Here is a 22305-nt window from a genome sequence, read left to right as displayed (position 1 = left end):
TCTAAAGCGGGGCTGAAGGAGTACATACGTGTTTCATAAGTACCTGGGCAAATGTTATCTATTAATAGTATGATTAGATAGATGTTGGTTTCTTTACAGCTACTTTAAGGCAGATTTCGAAAAAGCCACCTACGACGGGGCCCCCATCCTAAGCCAAACGGCAATGCTTCTCCTTCAGGTAAACCCAAGACTGGTAAATACGGGTGTTTCTCCTTTCTCCTTTGTGTAAACAAGAGACTGGCAAAAACGTGTCGACTGGTTTTGTAAGGAGATCTCTATTCTACTTATTTCAAAATTCTATTTCATAATCTTTGCATTGCCAAATGAGAAAATTGTTTGCCCCCAAGATTTATATTCTTTCAAAACTGTTATTACTCTACCACTTGATAAGCACCCAGCAGTCGTTTTCCTTGGCAAATGGAAGTGATTTTGTGTCCGAGTTCTTACACTGTTCCTGTGAAACGTAAGGCACAGTTCCTGCTACTCCTGAGCGCGATGAGGTTCAGAAAACTTCAGAAGGCAGAGAGGTTAAGACATTTGCCTGCGAAGTAGCTATAAGTTTAAACCCCGTCACCTTTGACAATATGGCAGCAAAACCCACCAGATGGGGTTTGAGGCACAATTACATTCCATGTGTGGATGTCAAAGCACACCAGGGCCTTGCTCTAATGTAACCCTCGGGGACTAAGGAAGCAAGCCGTCTCCACCAGAACGGTGCCCTAACAAGGCCTGGGCAGACACCTTCTCAGTGCTCCCTCCCGAGGGAGGGCCAGGCCACTGCAAGGACTCCTGACATCTCAGGTACGGGCTGAGTCCCTTTCAACCCCCTTTCATTTCTCTGTTCCCAATTACTGTGGATGTCAATAACATGGCTGTCAACTGGAGATCTGTCTGGTACCTACACCAAAGGTCCATCTGTAAGTCCTTCATCTGCAGGACAAGGCCAGGAGAGTATATACTGTCCACTAGTTTAAAATTCCAAATAATGCTAAGATTTCAGAGTCACCTGGCATCATTTCCCTCGAGGTTAGTTTATATGGGTTAACCACCAGCTTCTCTACCTGCAACGCTCTATGGGCCTAGCATCTGAGTGAGGCTGACGAGAGCTCTCCAGCCTCCACCCCCATCCATTCCTCATCATAAACAGGTATGGACAGTTAGGACCAGACTATACTGAGATCACTAGTTTATTAAGCTCCTCTAAATCTATTTGCTTATCTCTGCTATCTACCAAGCCCAGAAGATTTATACATTGTCAATTTATTAGCATTTCAGAGAAATGCCACAACACCATCAAATAATATTTGTGGAACCTATCATTTCTGGCACAAGACAGACATTTCTGAATTTATCTCACGCTATTTATGTAGCAGAGAAAAATCTATGCTTTCATTAACTCCCTGAGAATAATTAAATTTCATGTCTACCATAAAGTGTGATAAGGATCCACACGTTTTTTAGAGGAAGTTAAAAAGGTAACTAAAGAATTTCATTTCATTTTCAAATGCTTAGTCTTACAAACTCATGTTATAGTTTTCCACACAGAATGAATATCTGGTGTGACTTTATGAGTAAAACCAAAGCAAAATCAAATACAAGGCATACCCTGGCCGTGGCCTTAAACACAATCAACAAGAAAGGGGTTCTTAAAAGAAAAAAAAAGCAGTCCTGAGTTTTTACTTCATTTTTTAAGTTGGGGGAACTTGGAAAAAAAAGGGGGGGAAGAAAGGAGAAAAAAAGTTTTATGGCTGATGCTTGGGGTTCCAATATACCAATTTAACTACTTATAATGGGAAAATTAAAGGTGGCTAAATTTTACTTCATTTGAACTATATAGTCACAGACAAAATCTGAGTCTATTTCTATGCTCCCAAGAGAATTCTGGACTAAATCAGATGGGGAAAGTGACTACCCTCATGATCAGGGGCCAATAAACTATAACCTGTGGGACACACCCAGCCTGCCGCTTGTCTTTGCAAATAAAGTTTTATTGGAACACAATCACATGTATTCATTTATGTACTATATATGGCTGCTTTCGCCCTACCACAGTGGAACTGAGTAGTTTCCAGAGAGAATGTATGGCCCACAAAGCTGAAGAGATTTACTACCTGACTCTTTACAAAAAGTTTGTTGACCCTTGTTTGAGATGATCACAGAAGGCCACACACCACATAACATTACTCAAGAGATCATAATAAAGTATTATTTCCAAATAAAGTGCATCATTTCTAGTTCTTTACTTACGTTAATTACTCGGAATCTAGACTAAGGCAAAAATAATTGCACACGTTCATTTCCCACTTTCTTATTCTATTTATAAAACCACCGCACATCAGTTTTCCAGAGAGCTCTATATCCTCTCAAAACCTAAGATTTATCAGGCAATATATTACCCAGAAATATGCTATAACAGATGATGAAGAAATACCACCAATCAGCTATAAATACTCTTTAACCGTGAATTTCAGATGTATTCACACATTCATACATGAAGGCAATAAACATTAAAATATTAATATTAGCAAAGGTGCAATAAGGAACTCAAGTGGGTAATTTTCCACCTTTAGGAGCCGTCTGACTACTTCGTTTGAGATACAGGCATTACTTCTAATCACTCGAATTCAGTTGAGTTAGGAAAATCTTCACACATCTCAATTTTAAGTATAACAGAGTGTCCCATCAGATGTATCCCACCTCAAAATTACTATGATCTCTGTAGACTACTGACTGCATACTTACATGGATGCATATCTCATAGTCAATATAAGAATGCCAGAAGTCCTCTTTCTGAATCCGAGGATCTCGAACCCAGACGCTTACAAACTCCTGTAAGGGCATCATAAACAGAGAGATGTGTTTCAGAATCACAAGCAGAGCTGCAAAGAGCAGAGGGAAGTGATGGTACCAAAACAAAACTGAAATGAGCTGTGGTCGTGAATTCTTTAAAAAACAAGAAGTAAAGCTAATGAATCAGGCACCACAGGAAGTCCAAAAGCACTTTTGCCACAAATGGAATTTTTAAAATAACGCAAAACCAAGCTGGGTGCCCTTCTTGGGAGTCTTACAGGTTCTAGGATGATAAGAAAGTGTACTCATTTTTTTTCATTTTTAATCATGAAAAACGTTCAGATTTTTCTCAAATCTTAGAAGCAGCCATTTCTTACTTGCTTCATCTCTCTACATGAAAACCAAATCACTCTCTAGGACAAAATATAAAGGAGGAGCGAAGGTCATGTGAAAAGCAAGCAATGGGAGATGAAAATGACTTTGTGCAGGTAGCCAAGCTTCATGAGAAGAAGAAACAATAACTTATTAACAGAAAGATGAATACCTTTTACCCAATACTTTTCTATTTTTAAAATATATTTTCCCATATAGTAAATTATTTCATCCTTATAATAACCTCCTGTTACAGGTAAAAGTTAGCAGTGTTAAAAAAAACTCATGGCAGATCATCTTGTTCCTTTTTAAAGATAGTAAGAATTGGAAATACAGGATAAAGTTTAAAACACAATACTTCCCAAAAAGTGCTCTTTACTGAATAAGCTTAGTTTAAAAATATGAAAGCATGTACAACAAACAATTATGTTTGGCATAATAAATTTTAAAGTATAATTTATTCGCTTGGTGATCATAAATTTGCTAAACGAATTGAATTACTTTATTTTATTTAAAGATTTTATTTATTTGAGAGAGAGTATGAGTGCGAGAGAAAGAGAACATGAGCGGGGGTGTGGGGAGGAACAGAGGGAGAGGGAGAAGCAGACTCCCTGCTGAGCACAGAAACCCCCCCACTCCCCGTGGGGTCAATCCTCCCCCACTCGACCCTGATATCATGACCTGAGCCAAAATCAAGAGTCAGACACTTAACCAACTGAGCCACCCAGGCGCCCCGAAAGATTTTACTTAAGTAATCTCTATACCCAGCATGTGGCTCAAACCCAATAACCCCAAGATCGAGAGCTGCATGATCCACACTGACCGAGCCAGCTAGGCACATTGAATTTTTTTTAAAGATTTTATTATTAAATAATCATTATACACCCAACATGGGGCTTGAACTCAGAACCCCAAGATCACGAGTTGCATGGTCTACCAACTGAGCCAGCCAGGCACCCCTAATTTAATTTTAAATATTTTAACTTTTTGTATAAAAAACAGGGCATCAAAGCTGAAATTTCAGGCATTTGTTACTGCCTGGTTTTGGCACATCTTCGAGGCAGGCTATGAACGCTCTAGAGCAGAAGCAAAAGAGAGATTATGGTGTTTTCTGGACAAAGCACCTCCATTCTGTTACACAGATCATAAAATGAGAATTTTTCAGTACAGAGGATTTTTTTTTTAAAGGCAAAAAAAAAAAAAAAAAAAACCAGTCCACATTCCCTTTTGCAACCTATCCTGTCACGTTCTAAGGCAACATACACTTTGTTCTTGGATTTGAGACTTCTGCCCCACTGCCTGCCCCCAGGGTACGGGGATTATGAGTTAATCTTCTTCAAAGTCTTACTTTAAAATCTTTTCATTATGTATTTTTAAAGTCATTTAGAAGATGGATAATAAAAACAAGGTAACAATATAGTGATACTGCTCTAGACATTTTTGGCCATCATTTCTCAAAAGCACATTAGAGCCTAAGGGAAGCTGCCCAGAGATGGAAACTGGAACAAAATCCGGCAAGATGCCTTAGTCTGTGCACATTTCACCTTGGTCTCCTGTCAACGTGTGTGTGTGTGTGTGTGTGTGTGTGTGTAACTCATTTCCCCCGGAGTACTCTGCGCACACCCAGAGTTCTTAGAAGGAATGAACAAATCCATGAACAGAAGGTCAAACAGGTTAGGAAGAGAAGACCAGAGTTCAGAGTAGACCACACTTATCTTTCCAAATCCCCCACTCACACATACACGCAGGGCTGCCTTCTGACTTTCCTGGGCCCTGGGTACTTTTGCCTTCATGGGCCCTTTCTGCCACAGAAAAATAGTAAAAATCCTACTTTATGACTACATGGACAGGAAGATGAATATATTAATGCTACATAATAAAACTTTCACTTTGATCTAAAAGCGCATTTTATTTTTCCAATTTTAAAAGAAATTAAAACATTTTCACGGGCCCCTAAAAGCAGCGTGGGCCCTGGTCACCACTGTGCCTAATGGAGAGGTCGGTGGAGCCCACACTGAGCAAGGCAGAAGGCTGAGAACAGCAGCCAAGGTTATCCTGCGCCACCCCTTCCCGCCCCGCGAGCCAGAGGCACCTAGTCATCAGGTCACACGGGAGCCACGCGCCCTCACAGGGTGCCAGCAGCTCCATTTTTCCACTGGAGAGACAGGAGTTCTTGAATATACCAAGAGGGAAATTAAGTATTTCCGACGGCTGAATGTTCTATGTCAACAGCAGAAGACATGTCCCTGTTACTGAAATTGTGGGCCCTTACACAGATTAGACCAAAGTGAAAAGAAAAGGAAACCCACTCGTCAATGTGCTACAAACTTGTGATTAAAAAAAAAAAAAAGATTCTGAACTAAACCCTACAGTTACTCCAGTGTCACAAACCCCCGACCACTCAATATACTATTAATTGATGATGGTAGCAATGACAAAAGTTCTGAAAAAAATCAGGGCTCCCCCCTCATTTGCTTGCTGCTGCCCAACTGTGAACATGTAAGCTTTGAGTAACATGTCCCCCTTCAGGGAGACAGCACTGACTTATGGTCACAAGACTAGGGATACATGCTGGTTTACCCACTTTCTAAATTATGAACTTATGCACTGAGCCTCTGTTTCCACATCTGGAAAATGGGAATAACGCCTGTTCCAACCTATCTCAGCTCTTTGTTAGGAATATCAAATTAAAAAACACTGGTGAAATGCTGGGAAGCTTTTCATTAAGTGCTCCGTGAAGGTAGGGGCACCTAGTGGCTCAGTCGGTTAAGCGTCAGATTCTTGGTTTTCACTCAGGTCATGATCTCAGGATGGTGAGATCGAGCCCCGTGTCAGGCTCCTCACTGCGCATGGAGCCTGCTCAACCTGCTTAAGATTCTCTCTCTCTCCCTCTGCCCCTCCCCCGTACCCCCACCCATTGTTTGTGCTCTCCCTTAAAAAAAAATGTTTCAGTGCTACGTGAATGTAAGGTATTATTACATATATTATTACATAGAAAGGAAAATGATTATAAACCCAAAGCATTGAGACCTTCCCACAAGACATTGGCAATAAGCAATTAATCTAAACCAACTGTATGTATTTTTAAAGCACAAACTATTAATTTAAGAACTCAGCAGCAAACACTCTAACACTGTAATTTCTCAGCAAAACACAGACTGACCTGAAGATTTCATAACACTTGCTCAGAGCAAGCCCCTCATAATCTTTGCAGAAGGAATGGACAGCATAACGACAAATTACAGTTAAAAAGTCTTTTCTTCATCTCACTGGGTTGGAATTCTCAGACTCTACTATTATTATTACTCATTAAGTCTAATCTTTATATAGCGAAGGGAATGTTGAGTACATCTTCCAGAACTATGCTGGGGAAAAACCAGTCTTCTAAGAACAGCAATGCATTTTAAATGCGCACTCAAAGTTAACTATGGTGCTAAGGCTCCAAATATGTTTTCAATCTTCAAAGTCTTGAACTGGTGGGAGTGCTAATACCACTATTCTTTGTGGATGGTGAGCTCTTCCTTCCTCCCGCTCTTAAGCACTGCCGTGGCCCCGAGTGCCAGCCCCGGCTGCTGTTCTTCATACCCTGTTGCCCTTCCAGGATGATCTCATCTGAACATATGGCTTCGAGCACCAGCATGAGCTGAGGATTCCATCTCTGTCCCAGTCCAGGCATCTCCCCAGATGCATACTCAGCCCCTTCCCTCGAGGTCCCATGAGCAGAGTCCACATCCTTGCCACACCATCCTGCTCCCCATTTCATTTCCAGCACACCCACCAGAAACCCAGTTACCCCAGACTTCTCTGACTCACCTCCCAAATCCATGCCGACCAAGGTCTCAAGATTCACCCTTTTGAACCCCCCTCCCCACAACTCTATTCCCCCTGCAACTGCTTTGGTTCAAGGACCACTTGTCCAACGTTAATGCATGGGCTGCTGATTGATCTCTGGGCCTGTACCCAATTCATCCCCCACACCAAGACAAGAATGGCCCCAAAGCACACACCTGGTGATGTCATTTTCCTGCTGAAAGTCCTTCAAAACCTGTCCCCTAACCTTCAAGATCAAGTTCAGACTCCTTCACTAGCACAACACAGTCCTTCATGATTTTCACTCTACTCATCCCCAAGGGTTAAACAAAGGTCCTGCTACACGACATGCCAGTTCACACCTCCGTGCCTTTGCACATACTGTTCCCTCTGCCTGGACTGCTGTCCCTCCCCTCCCCCCACTTTGTGCTTTCTTCTTCGTCATCATCTTCCTCTTGCCTTCATTTTCTGCGAACTCCAATTCATTTTTGAAAAATGCAACTCAGTCTCTGGCAATCTTCTGATTGACCCAGTCTGATTAACCTGATCCTCCTCCGAGCCCCTCCGGCCTCCGGGCACCCCCTCGGCACGTTCCCTCCACCACAGCCCACTGGGTGGCCTAATGCACTCTGGCCTCCTCAACCCGATGCAGAGCTCCTTCAGGGGAGCGCAGGACGGGAGTGCCTGGCCCAGCCAGTGCCTTCCACTAATATCACTTAATGAATAACTGAATGCCTGCAGGAATGAATGACCTGCCTTCAGGAAAAAAAAGGGATCAAACTTCAATTGAAATGAAATCCTCATCCACTTGGGTTCTTGGGCTCCGTGAATTAACGATAAGTTATTTAGCAGCTGGTCTAAAGTTTATCTTAATTTAACAAACCCCTTCCTCTAAGGGTGTGCCAATTAACAGCATATGGCTGCATGAGCAATGTTTAAGATCTATGAGAGCAAACCATGTTCGAGCACCCTGAAGAACTCCGGAAGCACCTATTTACATAGAAATAATTGAAAATCATTCTGATAGCTTCAGTAACTTGGGTCCCCTAAGACCTGTACCAGACAACAATTTGTTTGCCTAGTTGGAGTTAAAATATGTACTCGAAAGTAATCAAAGTACATTTATTTTAAAATATTCTATAATTCAGATGGGCCTCCCCTCCCCCACTCCGCAATTAGTAGGAATTAGTGAAGTTCCGCCACGCTTCCAGCTATGAATAGCACACCCAGGAAGCCAAGGTTCACGTATAATCTCTTAATTAGACGCCTCTCTCACGATGCTGCCCACAATCCTTCAAAGGAATGTTGACAGCCTGTCAGCCACAGAGGACAGCTCCGAGTTCCATACCTACAATCATATGGATTTCCTACGAAAATTGCTTCAGTAGCAGCAGTTAGTCAATTTAATAACCTTATTAAACACTTTAATGACTTCTTGGGCCTAATGACTATACCTAGTATGAAGGAAGAAGCCAGGCAGAGCAGAATTAAAAATTTAAACTAACTGATCCCTAGTGTTCTCCATGTGGGAAAAGGCTTCTGAAGAAAGAGAGACTGCTAGACTCTTTGAAAAATCTAATTCCTGTGTTCTCTTATAATAATCGCTCTTTGATTTCAATGCACCCTGCCCCCCACCCCCACCACTCCAGGTTCAACCTTCGCCCATTTATCTGTCTACCTTGTCTTCTTTCTTTTCCTTAGCCAGGATAGGAGATGAAATTAACAATAAAAATAACTGTATTGAATAGGGCACTGTGACAAGTGTTTTACACATGTTTCTCTCTTTAATCTTTACAACAATCCTAAAGGGTCAATAATATTATCATCCCATTATACAGGTAAGGAAAGTGAGGCTTCTAAAGCTTGAGCAACTGGCCCAAAGCCAAATGGCTAATAGGCTGAGAGCTAAGTTTCAAATTCAAACCTTACTTCAAAGCCTGTGCTCTCAAACATACTCTATCTAGCAGTTCCTTTTTTTTTTTTTTAAGATTTTATTTATTTATTTGACAGAGAGACAGCCAGCCGAGAGAGGGAACACAAGCAGGGGGAGTGGGAGAGGAAGAAGCAGGCTCCCAGCGGAGGAGCCTGATGTGGGGCTTTCCCAGGACTCTGGGATCACGCCCTGAGCCGAAGGCAGACGCTTAACGACTGAGCCACCCAGGCGCCCCTATCTAGTGGTTCTTTTATCAACGATAAATCTCAGATTATTTCCATTCTCACTGTAATTGTATTATTTTGGAGGGGAAAAAAATTTTCATCTTTGCTATTAGCTAAAATATCATTTCAAAAAACATGCACTTCTCAAAGGCTTGCTATTCCATCTTTATATTTCTAGCCCCAAGTACAGTGTTAGCACATAGTAAGTCCTCATGAAATGTTTAAGAAATTAACCAACCAATTGATTACAAAGATGTTTCAAAAACAAAGAACGTGTAGATGATGTATGCTGAAAATTACAAGATGCAGCTGAAAGAAATCAAAGAAGTATATACCTCTTCGTCTATATCCAGGTAAGTATATGTCTATACTGTGTTTATGAATTGAAAGATTCAATACAGAAAGAGATAAATTCTCCCCAAACTGATCTATAGGTTTAATGCAATTCCTATATATAACCCAGTTAGATGTTTCGAAGACACAGATGAGCTTCTAAAATTTACATGGAAAGGGACAGACCCTAGAATAGCCAAAACAATTCTGAAAAAGAAATAAGTGAAAAGAATCCCTCTTCCTGATGTCAAGCTCACTATATAGCTACAGAAACCAAGACCATATGGTACAGGAAGAAGTACACAGATCAATGGAACAGAACAGGAAACCCAGAAAAAGACCCCTACATTGGGGCGGCGCCTGGGTGGCTCAGTTGGTTAAACATCTGCCTTTGGCTCAGGTCATGATCCTGGGGTCCTGGGATCGAGCCCCACATCGGGCTCTCTGCTCCTTGAGGAGCCTGCTTCTCCCTCTCCCTCTGCTTGCTGTGCCACCTGCTTGTGCGCTCAATCTCTCTCTCTCTGTCAAATAAATAAATAAAATCTTAAAACAAAAAAAAAAGGAAATAGGCCTATACAGATATGCCCAACTGATTATTGACTAACATGTAAAAAACAATTCAACAAAGGACAGACAGCCTTTCACAAGTGGTTCTGCAGCAATTTGATATCTACAGGGCCCAAGGTGACCTTCGACCTGACCCTTGCACCCTCTACAAAAATTAACTCAAAATGGATCATGGATTTAAATGTAAACATAAAACTACTGGGGAAAAAATATTTGGGACCTAGGCCTAGACAAAGAGTTCTAAGACTTGACTCCAAAAAGATAATCCACGTAAGGAAATGATGATATATGGGATCTCACCAAAACTAAGTTTCCCCTGCAAAAGACTCTGCAAAGAAGGTGAAAAGACAAATGACAGACCGGAAGGAAATATTTACAAATCACACATCCCTCAAAGAAGTTGTACCTAGAACCTATAAAGAACTCTCAAAACTCAACTTTTTTAAAAAATATTTTACTTATTTATTTGAAACAGGGAGAGACAGAGAGAGAAAAGACACAAGTAGAGGGAGGGGCTGAGGGAGAAGGAGGAGCAGATGCCCCCTGAGCAGGGAGCCCCATGCAGGGCTCGATCCCAGAACCCCGGGATCATGACCTGAGCCGAAGGCAGACGCTTAACCAACTGAGCCACCCAGGGACCCCTCAAAACTCAGCATTTAAAGAAAAAAAATGAATTCAATTAGAAAACAGGCAAAACACCCGAAGAGCCATTTCACCAAGGAGGACACACAGATGGCAAGGAAGCACGTGAGAACTGGCGCCACGTCATTAGCTGCCACCACGTGCTATCACGGCGCCCACCACAGTTGCTGCCAGTGGTACTGCTGTAGTGTGTGTTAGCCATTGTGACAGGTGTGTGTTTTTCTTTAACTTTCCCTGTAGCCCAGCTCTACGGTACAGTAAACCCATCTATGTGCCCATCGTAAGAATACTTACTCTGATTACAGAAAGACGTGTAGGAGGGACAAGGGCTAGTAAGTCAGAACCTCTAGGTGTTACTGAGTAGTAATTGTTCAGACCCTTGATGAGATTTTCTATCACAAAAATGAAGACTTGTTTCATCTTGTGTTCACTTTCTCAGGACGTTTCTTTTTCCCCTATTCCAAAGTATGTTTTACATGCATATGTGTTTAAACTAAGGACTCATTCATTCATTCATTCATTCATTCCATTAAAGAGCACTGACTCGGTGCTAGGCACTGTTCTAAACTGGAGAATTTAACCAATGGCTTATCACCAGGGTTCTGTTCAGGACTCCCACATAACAATCGTAAAACTAAAATGTAGCCCATTTTATACACTACATTCTTTAAAATAACAAGCTTGAAAGGCAGAAGGAATATATCAAGTAAGCTTCCTATTTTCTCATGATAGTTATGACAAATCACCTAAAAGACATACTACAAGGGATGTTACGTGCCACTCTATAGCTTGGAGGGTATTTAAATGCCATGCTCTGGCAGTTCTGAATGATGATTTTTGAGAAAGCTTTTATTACTTCAGGAGAAATAACTGTGGATGAGACTCACTTAGACCTGCCTTTTATATGACTTACAACAGTTCATGATGTTGCAAGCCTCTTTATGAGTGTCCAAAATTAAGGAGTTAACTTTGTATCTCATAACACATTAGCAAAAGTGCAATACAAAAACTCATCTTTCTCAATAAGGAGTAGCTGCGAGCCTGTATCAAACACACCACAAGGACACAATCGGCAAAATCCAGCTTGTGAAAATCTCTGTAAACAAAAAAATGCAGTTTTTCAACACATAAATTGCAAAAGGGGAAAAAAGCAGAATAAAAGACTTGAAGGAATATATTAACCAAATGCAATGTATGGTCTCTATTTGGATCACGATCAGAACAACAAAATATATACATCCCCCCCACCAACAGAATCAGAAACACTTGAACACTGACTGAATGTTTGATGGTATGAAAGAATTAATGCCAATTATTTAAGGTGTGATAACATGGTTTATTCCTAAGAAGGGTCCTTTGTTAGACATGCATACTGAAATACGTACAGATAAAAATACACAATGTCTAGAATTTGTTTCAAAATAATTCACTGTCTGATAGCAGGAGGAAATGGATAGTGGTGTGGGGATAGTTTGGTCATGAATTAATAATGTGTTAATTGTTGAATCCCTAGGTACATAAGGGTTCATTATATTATTCTCGCTGCTTTGTGTATGATTAAAATCTCATAAATGAAAATTTAAAAACAGAGAAAGTAAAAGGAAAGAAGGGAGGGAAGAAGGGCAGGGGTGTCATCCCAAGCAGGCTGCTTTATAAAAGGGAACAAACATGGACTCGAAAGTGAAAGCAAGTCAGAAACAAAGATCTGAAATGTTAACTACTCGTTCAACATTTATTGATGCCACTAACGTTAACGACAGCCTAATACTTATCGTCTTTAAAAAATACGGTTTTTCATTATTATAAAAATAATATATGTATGTAATTAAAGAAAGAGAGAGATATATAAAATTTCAAAAACAGATGAGTACACCATGAAAATGGAGCCCCCTACTTACTGGACTCCCACTTCTTTGCCCACTGAAGTTAGGACTTTTATATATTTTTTATATATTTATTATATAACATTTTTATATTATATATACATAATTATATATTATGTTGCATATATGTTACATATTATATATTATATATTAATATATAATACATATATTGTTATATATATTATATATACTTTTTAACACAAATGGGAGCATAACATACTGTTTTATACCTTGCTTTACTTACTGCACAATCTTGTAGAAACCTCTACACGTGAGCATATATAATTCAGTGTAGTTTCTTTTAAAAGTGTTCATTTTAGAGCAGTTTGAGATATACAGAAAAATCTCCATATATCCTATGTCTAGTTTCCCCTGTTACAATATCACATCACACAGGCGAGGAAGGAAGGAGGAAGGAATGACAGAACAATTCATTGTGGGGAGTAGGAGAGTGCTGTCCTGTCACTTCCCTTCAAAGTCCCCAGCATCACAGGACCTGGGGAAAGGCTTGCTTATGGGATATTCTTTAATGATATTCATTGGTTCCAGCCCAGTCAGTTTCCAATCAGTTTCCCCATAACAAAGCCACACTTTCCTAGAGCGGGTCCAAAAGGTCACCATCAGGCAGCGCAAGCGTATCCCGAACATGTAAATGTTAAGTTTCCCTCATGACCATCCCTGCGGGGCCCTGTCTCCTCCCTCGGTGTCCGGGTCCTCACGGTGCCTGGAATTCCCCTGGGCCCACCTGGGTCTGCTCCAGTCAGGATGTCCACTGCCACAGAGCTGAGGCATTTACTGCCACTAAGGTGCCAGTTACTGGTGGCTGCTGTCCCGTGTGAGGTATGCACACTTTGAAGAAAAACCCTTATCCTAAACGTATAAATTTCTCAAGGCAGAATTCGGCCGTCATGATCCGGGACAGCAGGGGAGATATACATCGCACCCCCAACACCCTCCCCACACACACAGGGGGTGTCAGCCCACCCTTCCAGTCATATCACAAAGGCAGGGCCATCCCATTTACACCACGGGAGCCCTGGGCAAGGGCCAACCCAGGGCCTTGGAGGGACCAGAATGCGGGACCTCACGCAACACCGTCCAGCAGGAGCAAACTGTTCATTCACACATCACGGAAGAGGAGCTCAACATGGCAGGAAGCGAGGGTCTCTAGTAATGCAGAAAAACCAAGCTGCTTACTCCAGACGTTGGAATATAAAGAGGATGAAAATGCCTGACTCCACGAAAGACAGCCTGAAACGTGTTTCCTGACACAGCCACCTGCCTTTTCATTAGGATTCTGGGTTCTGTCTCATTAAACAGAAGAGTTGATTCAGTTGAGTCCATCTAATTATTCTTATTAAAATATGTAACCATAATATTTTAATTGTAAATTAAAGTTGCATGCATGAATGAATCTGAATTCATTTTAATTTTACAATGGCCCAATGCCAAGGCCTTTTTATGGGGAAGATCCATCAGCCTAGATACTGCTCTCCTGGGAATCCAAACCAATGTGCAAATGGAACACGTTTAACTAACAAGGGAGACTCTCTTGCTCCCTGTTCTCCTCTCTCTAGATTTATTACAATAATAAAGCTATTTTAGCAAGAGAGACTCCATTTGGTTACCCACCCCCCTCATCTATAAAAAAAAAAAAAAAACTTACCAAACTTCTAGGCTGGAGCTACCAGTTAGGCGGAACCAACATGTCACTCCTGGGCTGTCTGAGTTTTAAACAAGGATGGTAAATAGGTCTCAATTCGTGTGCCAGTGTCAAGATTAATTAGTAAAGTCTGCTATGGGCACCAAGTAGAAAGTGCTTTACACACAGTGCCTCCTCGGTCTAGATGCTAGAACAATCAGCAATACTGCATTCTCCCCTTACATATGCAGTCAGGTGGGGCCTGAGTTATTTCCACTAAATGACAACCAGGCTCAACCAAAACCTCCTAACTGCATTGACTACAGGGTAGGTGGTGAGATAAAAATACCTTTTATAATTGAGGCTTTAGGAAAGCCTCCTCTTGGCTTCTAAGCGGAGGCCTGAGGATAAGGAGGAGTTAGCCAGTCAACGTGGAGTGAACTCTGGGGGAAGGGAGATTATTGCAAGCAGTGGGAGAAACATCTGTGAAAGCCCAGGGGCCCGGGGTGCACAGAGCATTCAGGTCTGCAAAATAAGCTCCAGACCAGGAAGTGAGCAGTGCATCGGGGTACAGGGAGAGGCAGAAGACGAGTCTGCGGAAAGAAGCAGGGTCCCATCACACAGGGCCTCAGAAACCACACTTGGGAGTTTGGACTTTGTTCTAAGAGCAATGTGCTAGAAGCCAGGAGATCATCCTGGCCACGGGTACACAATGGGCTGATATGTGATGAAAAGCACTATATTACAATACATCCAGAACCTAGCCTGACTAGGCTTAGTTCTTGCTGATAGAGGCTAAATTTCCAAACATTTCATCTCTTTCTGCTTACTGTATTTTTTTCCTTTTCAGTTGAAGGACTTTCTAGTTTAAAATTGCTTAACGTTATGATATTATTACATAATTATTTATAATAAAAGACTTTTGGGGGCACTTGGGTGGCTCCCATCAGTTAAGCATCCGAATCTTGATTTCGGCTCAGGTCATGATCTCAAAGTCGTGAGACGGAGCCTGGATCAGACTCCACACTGAGCACAGCCTGCATAAGATTCTCTCCATTCCCTCTGCCCCTCTCCCCACTTGTGCTCCCCGCCTCAAATAAATAAATAAATAAATAAAATCTTTAAAGGACTTTTGCAAGGTCAGTAATATACTTTATGTAGGTGGTTAAAATTTGTGTAGTTTTTATTAATTGAAGTGAGTTTGTAATAAAAAAATCAAGTGATTAAACCACCTAAGTAAAAAATCTAGAAAATTAAAAAATAAAAAAAATTTAAAATAAACCTTCTTCTAATTGGAAAAAAAAAAGTCTGTGTCGCTTTCATTGGCAGATTTTTCCCCCGAAGAGAACGACTTTTAAAATGTGCCTTACCCCCGCCCCCCTGGCACTGCCTGCTCAGCGGTCAGGCCCATGCAGGTGTGCAGTGAAGAATTCACCTCACCCAGAAGGAGGTCTGGCCTCTGCCCTCGGCTCCTGGAAGGTAATCTCTAGACCCCTGAATGTCCTGCCTGACAAGAGTACCTTTGCTAGCCTGGGCTTTGGCCACTAGACAGTCCAACAGTGCAAATACGATGGGGGTTTAGGACCACACTGTACCAGCTGCGACCTTTGGAGGAACTGGAGAGTAACGAAATTAGCCTGACCCTAGGAGGACAGGAGACTGAAAGTCCGTCACACAGGCAGTGTGTGACTCAGCCCCAGTAAAAACTGGACACGAAGGCCCTGCTGAGCTCCCCTGTGCCTATCATCCCACATCAACGGCACAGCGCAACCCCAGCAACTCCGTAAGAGGACGAGCTGGGGCTCCACATTTGGACCCCCCCCAACTCTATCCTCTGCATCCCTCTGGCTGGTTCTAATTTGTGTCCTTTCCCTGTAATAAACCATGACTGTGAGTGTAACCGCTGTTTCGGTGAGTTCTGTGAGTCTTTCTCATGAACTGTCAAAACTGAGGATGGTTTGGGGAACCCCCGAAATTGTAATTAGTGTCAGAAATGAGAGAAGTCATGTGGGGACTTGCAGTTTGGCCAATTTCACAGAGAAGGTATTTCCTGAAAGAAATGGCCTGATCACCATATTATTTAATACAAGAAAGGAGAAAAGTCTTGGTATTGTCTGGGGTTACCTGTGTAGGGAAAATAGGGGGGGCTGACTGGAAAGGGACACACGGTACGTTGTGGGGTGCTGCAAACAGCTAAACCTCAGTCCAGTGTGGTTACACAGGTGTACACGTAAGAGATCATCTGCTGAGCTTCGGGCATTTGGTGCGTTTTACTGTATATCTGTTATACCCACAAAGTTAAAAAACAAACCAAAACACTGTCTTTGAAAAAGGGGGAGCCCCCAAAAAATAATAAAAAGAAAATTAAAAAAAGAAAATGGGAGATCCCAACCTAGAATTAAATGGTGGAAATGAGTTAGATTAACGAGGAGAATCTGAACCCAAAGACAGGGCAGAAAGAAAGGATGTGAGATCTAGCAAAGAAGCTTCTGGAAGGATTCTCTGGAATGGATTTTTTGGGTTGTATAGTGCTTTAAACTTGGGCAAGGCAAACGAAGGACCATGTGGCCGTGTGTGTGTGTGTGTGTGTGTGTGTGTGTGTGTGTATGCTCCCTAAAAAGTTCCTCTACCACTATTCAGTTTCATTAGGCTCACCTAGTGACAATGTGCATGGAACAGTAGTAGGCAGGGTAGGACAAATGGGTACTTTCAAGGGGCACCGGGGTGGCTCAGTCAGTTAAGTGTCAGACTCTTGATTTTCACTCAGGTCGTGATCTCAGGGTGGTGAGATCAAGCCCCATGTCAGGCTCCTCGCTGGGCATGGAGCCTGCTTAACCTGCTTAAGATTCTCTCTTTCTGCCCCCTCCCCCTGCCTCTCTGTCTCCCTCTCAAAAAAAAAAAAAATCTTTCAAGAGAGAGCCACTCAGCAAAGGGTTGGTGTGGTGGTTGTCCTACCCTCCTCCCAGTTAGACGAAGCTCTGGAAGCTGGGATTGGAGGCTTGGGAGATCAGTCAGGCTGGACGCAGGAGGGGACAGTGTTCTCTGAACTGTATGAAACCAAGCCAAGAAAGCTAAGAGGCAATAAGCAAGGTAAAACCGAAACCAACAGCAGACAGTTCCCCTGGGTTGTTACCAGAGGTAGGGAGATTCACATATGAGGAAATGGAGGAGAAAACCAAGAAAGCCAGAGGGAGACTGTTCAAAGCAAAGGGTGGGAGTCAGAGCCTGGAAGAAATCTGAGTCATGGAACAAGATACTTTTATAAGCAGCGAGTGGGAGTGAGCTAAGAGCTAGCTCAGTCACTGGAACCAAGGAATGAGGGCCAAGGACACACCAATGCTGGGGAATGGGGGGAGAGGGGGCGAGGGGGCCCTCCTCTAGGATGCCCTGAAGTACCTTGACTCTCCACCACAGGTTAATGGTTAGTGACTGAAGAACTAACCTGCAGTGAGTCAAAACGCATGGATTATTTATTTTCGGATTTGTGACGACATACCTCTTTCTGTTGTTCTGGAAACATCTTCAGCACAGGACACAATCAATCTGAAAAATAAGATACCAACACTCAGTGATTTGGAAGTTTCATACTGGAGCAGATATGTCTCTCATGGCCTCCCACCCAAATCCTCCGAGAGAAAATCTCTCTGGCTACCCGTAGTCTCTGAAAGATGAACCTCTGCTCCCTCTCCCTCCGGTCCACTGCTGATCAGACCGAGGTGAATATTGGTCTGCACTGGGGATTGGGAGTTTGCGACATGGCAAATCCAAGGCAGCTGGATGGTGACAGGCACTCAAACAGGAAGGCCAGGCAGTATGTGGCTACAGCTGGAGCCTTGGTGAGTTAGAGGCTGGAGGAAGGGGAAGCACAGTGGCCAGGAGGGGCCAGTGGGGGGTGCTGGTTGGCAGTTAGATGGAGAGAATGGAAATGCCCAGAGAGATCCACCACTAAGAGCAGCTCTGATGGCTTTACCAGCAACCAGAGCTTCAAAAAACAGGTCATTCCTGTGATACTTGAACCACTGCAGAGTTCAGACAAGAAATGATGTGGCCCTGGGAGGGATGAAGGTCAGCACCTTAATTCCAGTCAGTACAACCAAGCTAAAGGTTGATTCCAGGCCCTGAATGTCCCTGGGGTTGTCTTCTGTGTTTTAATCACCCATTTATTCCATAAGCTCACTGGGGTTGATACCCGGTCCCTGTCAAAGAAAATGAGAATCCCCTGACTATATCCATGCATATGTTTTCTTACAACTGAAAGCCGGCTATGACGGCTCGGTCGCTGTTCGTCTTTATTTTGAGAATATAAGTCTGACTCCATTTTCTGGACACTTTTTACCATCCATAAATATTTCCTGAGTCTCTACTAACGTCCTTGGCAGTGTAGGGAGTATGCGGAAGCAAGAACTCTAGCTTCAGCCTCCAGACCCGCATGACGCCGCTGCTAAGATGCCCCAGAGCAGGCAGAGGAAAGGAAAAGAATGGACTCTCTCCTACGGAAGAGAGTGCACTGCAGGGAGAGGCTGGTGGGTTTCCAAGGGGAAGAGTTCCTGTCACCTGCAGGGCAGAGGAGGACCCACGGAGAATGCAGGAATGTCAGTGTTTGTGGAAGGAAGAGGGATTTCCAAGGGAACACAGGTGGCAACAGCATACGCAAGGGATGGAGAAAAGCATGATGGGTAGTCCAGAGATGGCAGGCAGGCCAGTTCTGCTGAGGGAAAGGGACGATGGAGGGTGGACTGGGTTGAAACTGCTGCTGCCAAAAAGATATGTCCACATCCTAACCTCCGGAACCCATTTGGAAAAAGGGTCTTTGCAGACATAAATAAGAATCTTAGATTTGAGGGGCGCCTGGGTGGCTCGGATGATTAAGCGTTTGCCTTCGAATCAGGTCATGATCTCCAGGTCCTGAGATCGAGCCCCATGTTGGGCTCCCTGTTCAGTGGGAAGTCTGCTTCTCCCTCTGCCTGCCTCTCCCCTTGCTTGTGCTCTTTCTCTCTCTCTCAAATGAATAAATAATGCCTTTTAAAAAAAAAAAGAATCTCAGATTTGATCATCCTGAATTATGGGTGTGGGCTCCGAATGCAATGACAAATGTCCTTATGAGAGACAGAAGAGGAGAAAATCCACACACAGAGGAGAAGACCATGTGAAGACAGAGGCAGAAATTGCTAAGCTGCAGACACAAGCCAAAGACACCTGGAGTCACCAGAGGCAAGGAAGAATGTTCCTCCAGAGGCTCCGGAGGGAGCACGGCGGAGGGAGTACGGTCCTGCCAACACCTTGATTTCAGACATCCAACCTCCAGAACTATAAAAGAATACATTTCTCTTGTTTTAAGTCACCAAGTTTGTAGTAACTTCTTTGGGCAGCCACAGCAAACTAATACAGAAAGGGCCCGTGGGGATCAGAGAGGAGAGCTAGGCTGGTGGTGTAACTGTGGAGGGCGTGGGAGTTCATTCATTCCTGCAGCACTCAGCAAGTATGGTGCTCCCAGTATGTGCCCTGTGCTGGGCTAGGAACGGGCGCACAGTGGAGCACCACGTACACCCGGAGCTCCTAAGATGACTTCGGAACTATAATGTGGAAGGGACAGGAAGGGGAAGGACAGCTGTCGCAAGAATGGAGGGACAAAATGGGGTGGTGGGGCTGGGAAGGCTTTATTGAGAAAGCGGCACTGGAGCTGAGGCCCAAAGGATGGTGCGATTTAGCCAGGAATGCAAACAGGAAACACATTCGAAACAGAGGGACTGGCATGTGCAAAGGGGCAGAGGCTGGAAGGAGGAGCAGCCCGAGAGATGGGTTCTGTAAGGGATCCCTGTATTGGATAAACCTTAGACCAAGGGGTGCACCCATGTCAGGCCCGGTCATGTTCCCTACACACGCTTCCCTGTTCCACACAGCTAAGCCGCTGCCTTCACCCCTTCCAGATCCGCCTGCAAACTCCCACACCTCTTCCATGATTCTGCTCAGAAATCATTTCCCCTCTCCTGCCCGGGCTCCCGGCCCCATCACACAGTCCCCAGCCATCATCAACCTCGCTTGCACCAGAATATTTGTATATTCCGTCTCCCCAGTTGATTCAATTTCCCCAACACAGCATTTCTGTGTTTTCCTGTGTAATTAAACTTCAAAATCATCCTGTGAGGGAGATGTGAGCCTCCTCACTTTACGGGTAAGAAAACAGATACGGGATCAAGTTGCCCAAGGTCACACAGCCCGTGAGAGAACTCCAGTCCACGTGAGAGAACTCCAGTCCACGTTCAACTCAAGCCAGTCTACTTCCCAACAACTGTTCTTTCCATTGCCTGAGGCTGGTGTCATACGAACCAATGGGTCGAAGTTTGGGTTTTAATCCTCCTTAAAGGGCTTGAGTTTTTCCCACCCATGAGGAAGGACTCAGCAATCCCATTAGGCTGTCTTATGCTACAGACCATGTAGCACGGAAACAGGAAACGGAAAGTTCAAACCAGTTCCAAAACAGCACAGAGAACCTCGCAGGCAACCTTTGCTATCTTAAATCACAGGGAAGGAGGTAGAGGGGGGAAGACTCTCATTGTTTACTCTACAGGCTTCTATATTGAATATTTCTAGTTAACACAAATTCATTTTATACTTTTTCAAGTAACGACTGCTTAAAGTAAATTAAACACCATAATTCTATCAGAAATAGTGACTCTAACATAAATTATGGACGATTTTTATTTCATGTAAGATAAATAGCAGATTCGAATTACAAAGAGACGCTACCTTTATAACAGAAAATGTCATCTGGTACTAGACTTTGCCATGGCATTTACTAATGAAGAAAAGGAAATTAAATGATCGTACAATAGTATGGTTTGAGATAAAAGGTCAGTTGTCTATAGCTAAGCAAACCAAAGCTGCTAATCAGAAACTACCCTCTGAAAAAAATGATGCCCTCTTGGTGGGTTGTAACATTAGATTTGTTTGGGTTTCCAAATTACCCAAACTAGCCTGTGTGTCTATCATTATACTGTACATAGGGAACTCTTGCCTCCCTGGAAGATTTTCATCCCAACAACTATGGAACTCTGCCTCCAGGTGGCCATCCACAAGACGGTCTTTGGAGTACATTATCTCACCACCACCAGTGGGGAACCACAGCACACCTGGATAGTCACCTACTGAGACCCACTATCTTTCCTACTTACCTTCCTAGGAAGAATTATTAACTCTCGGGGTGCCTGGGTGGCTCAGTCAGTTGGGCATCCAACTGTTGCTTTTAGTTCAGGTCATGATCTCAGGGTTGTGGAACTGAGCCCCCACATCAGGCTCTGCACTCAGTGCAGAGTCTGCTTATCCCTCTCCCTCTGCTCCACTCCCTGACTCGTGCCCCCTCCCAAGTAAATAAGTAAATAAAATCTTTTTTAAAAATTATTATTAAATTTTACCACCACTTCAAACAACACAGATGACTTCTCAAACCTGTTCCTCAGATTAGAATTGGGTACACAGCGATGACAGATATATGGGTTGTCCCCTACCGGGAAACATGGCGGCCACAGAGACTCATCTGAGAGACTCAACACATCTTCACAACTCTATCACCGCCTTGAGAGTATGATTTGCCAAAACCAGAAACTTCAGAAGAAAACTGTTCATTTTCCCTCTCGGAATATTTCTTCTATAAAATACAAAATGTCTGTGAAATACAGATAGAATTCTATAGAGCAGGGTTTGGCAAATTTTTTTCTGTAAAGGGTCAGATAGTATATATTTGAGGTTTTACAGGCCAAACAGTCTCCGTTGCAACTATTCAAGTCTGCAATTTGTAGTGAGAAAGGCACAGATGCTAAATAATCTAAGGCCGATGGCTATGTTCCAGCGAAACTTTATCTATAAAAACAGGCGGCAGTAGTTTGCAGACCTTAACTATGGAGCAATCAAGTGCTGTATTTTGAATTCTACACCTTAATAAAGCTCTCTCTTAGATCAACAGGAAAAAATTGTCACAATGTGAAGCTTGGTCTGTATACCTACAGGCAGTCTCCTCTCTGACGAGCAAATTACTGAGAGCCTTTAGACTGTACATGTGAGTGGAAAAAGAAGGGATTATATACTTTCACTAATGGTGAAATAAGGAATTCA

General features: G+C 43.1%; 1 protein-coding gene across 4 annotated transcripts in view; it reads right to left on the bottom strand.

Annotated features, from left to right (window-relative positions):
- SNX10 (sorting nexin 10) overlaps positions 1-22305 on the bottom strand; it is a 66361-nt gene that overhangs the window by 9087 nt on the left and 34969 nt on the right. For 3 of the 4 annotated variants that reach the window (XM_034669473.1, XM_034669487.1, XM_034669481.1), the window contains 2 exons: positions 17693-17739; positions 2743-2829 (listed from right to left, as the gene is read on the bottom strand). In XM_034669473.1, coding sequence (XP_034525364.1) covers positions 2743-2829; positions 17693-17716 — 111 coding nt within the window. In that variant the 5' untranslated portion in view covers positions 17717-17739. Of the gene's footprint in view, positions 1-2742; positions 2830-14220; positions 14245-17692; positions 17740-22305 lie in introns of those variants that run through there. The other variant, XM_034669493.1, reaches the window with a different exon arrangement.

The sequence above is a fragment of the Ailuropoda melanoleuca genome, chromosome 1 (assembly GCF_002007445.2).
Source record: "Ailuropoda melanoleuca isolate Jingjing chromosome 1, ASM200744v2, whole genome shotgun sequence".
Lineage (NCBI taxonomy): Eukaryota > Metazoa > Chordata > Mammalia > Carnivora > Ursidae > Ailuropoda > Ailuropoda melanoleuca.
This window is presented reverse-complemented; position numbering and strand designations above follow the sequence as displayed.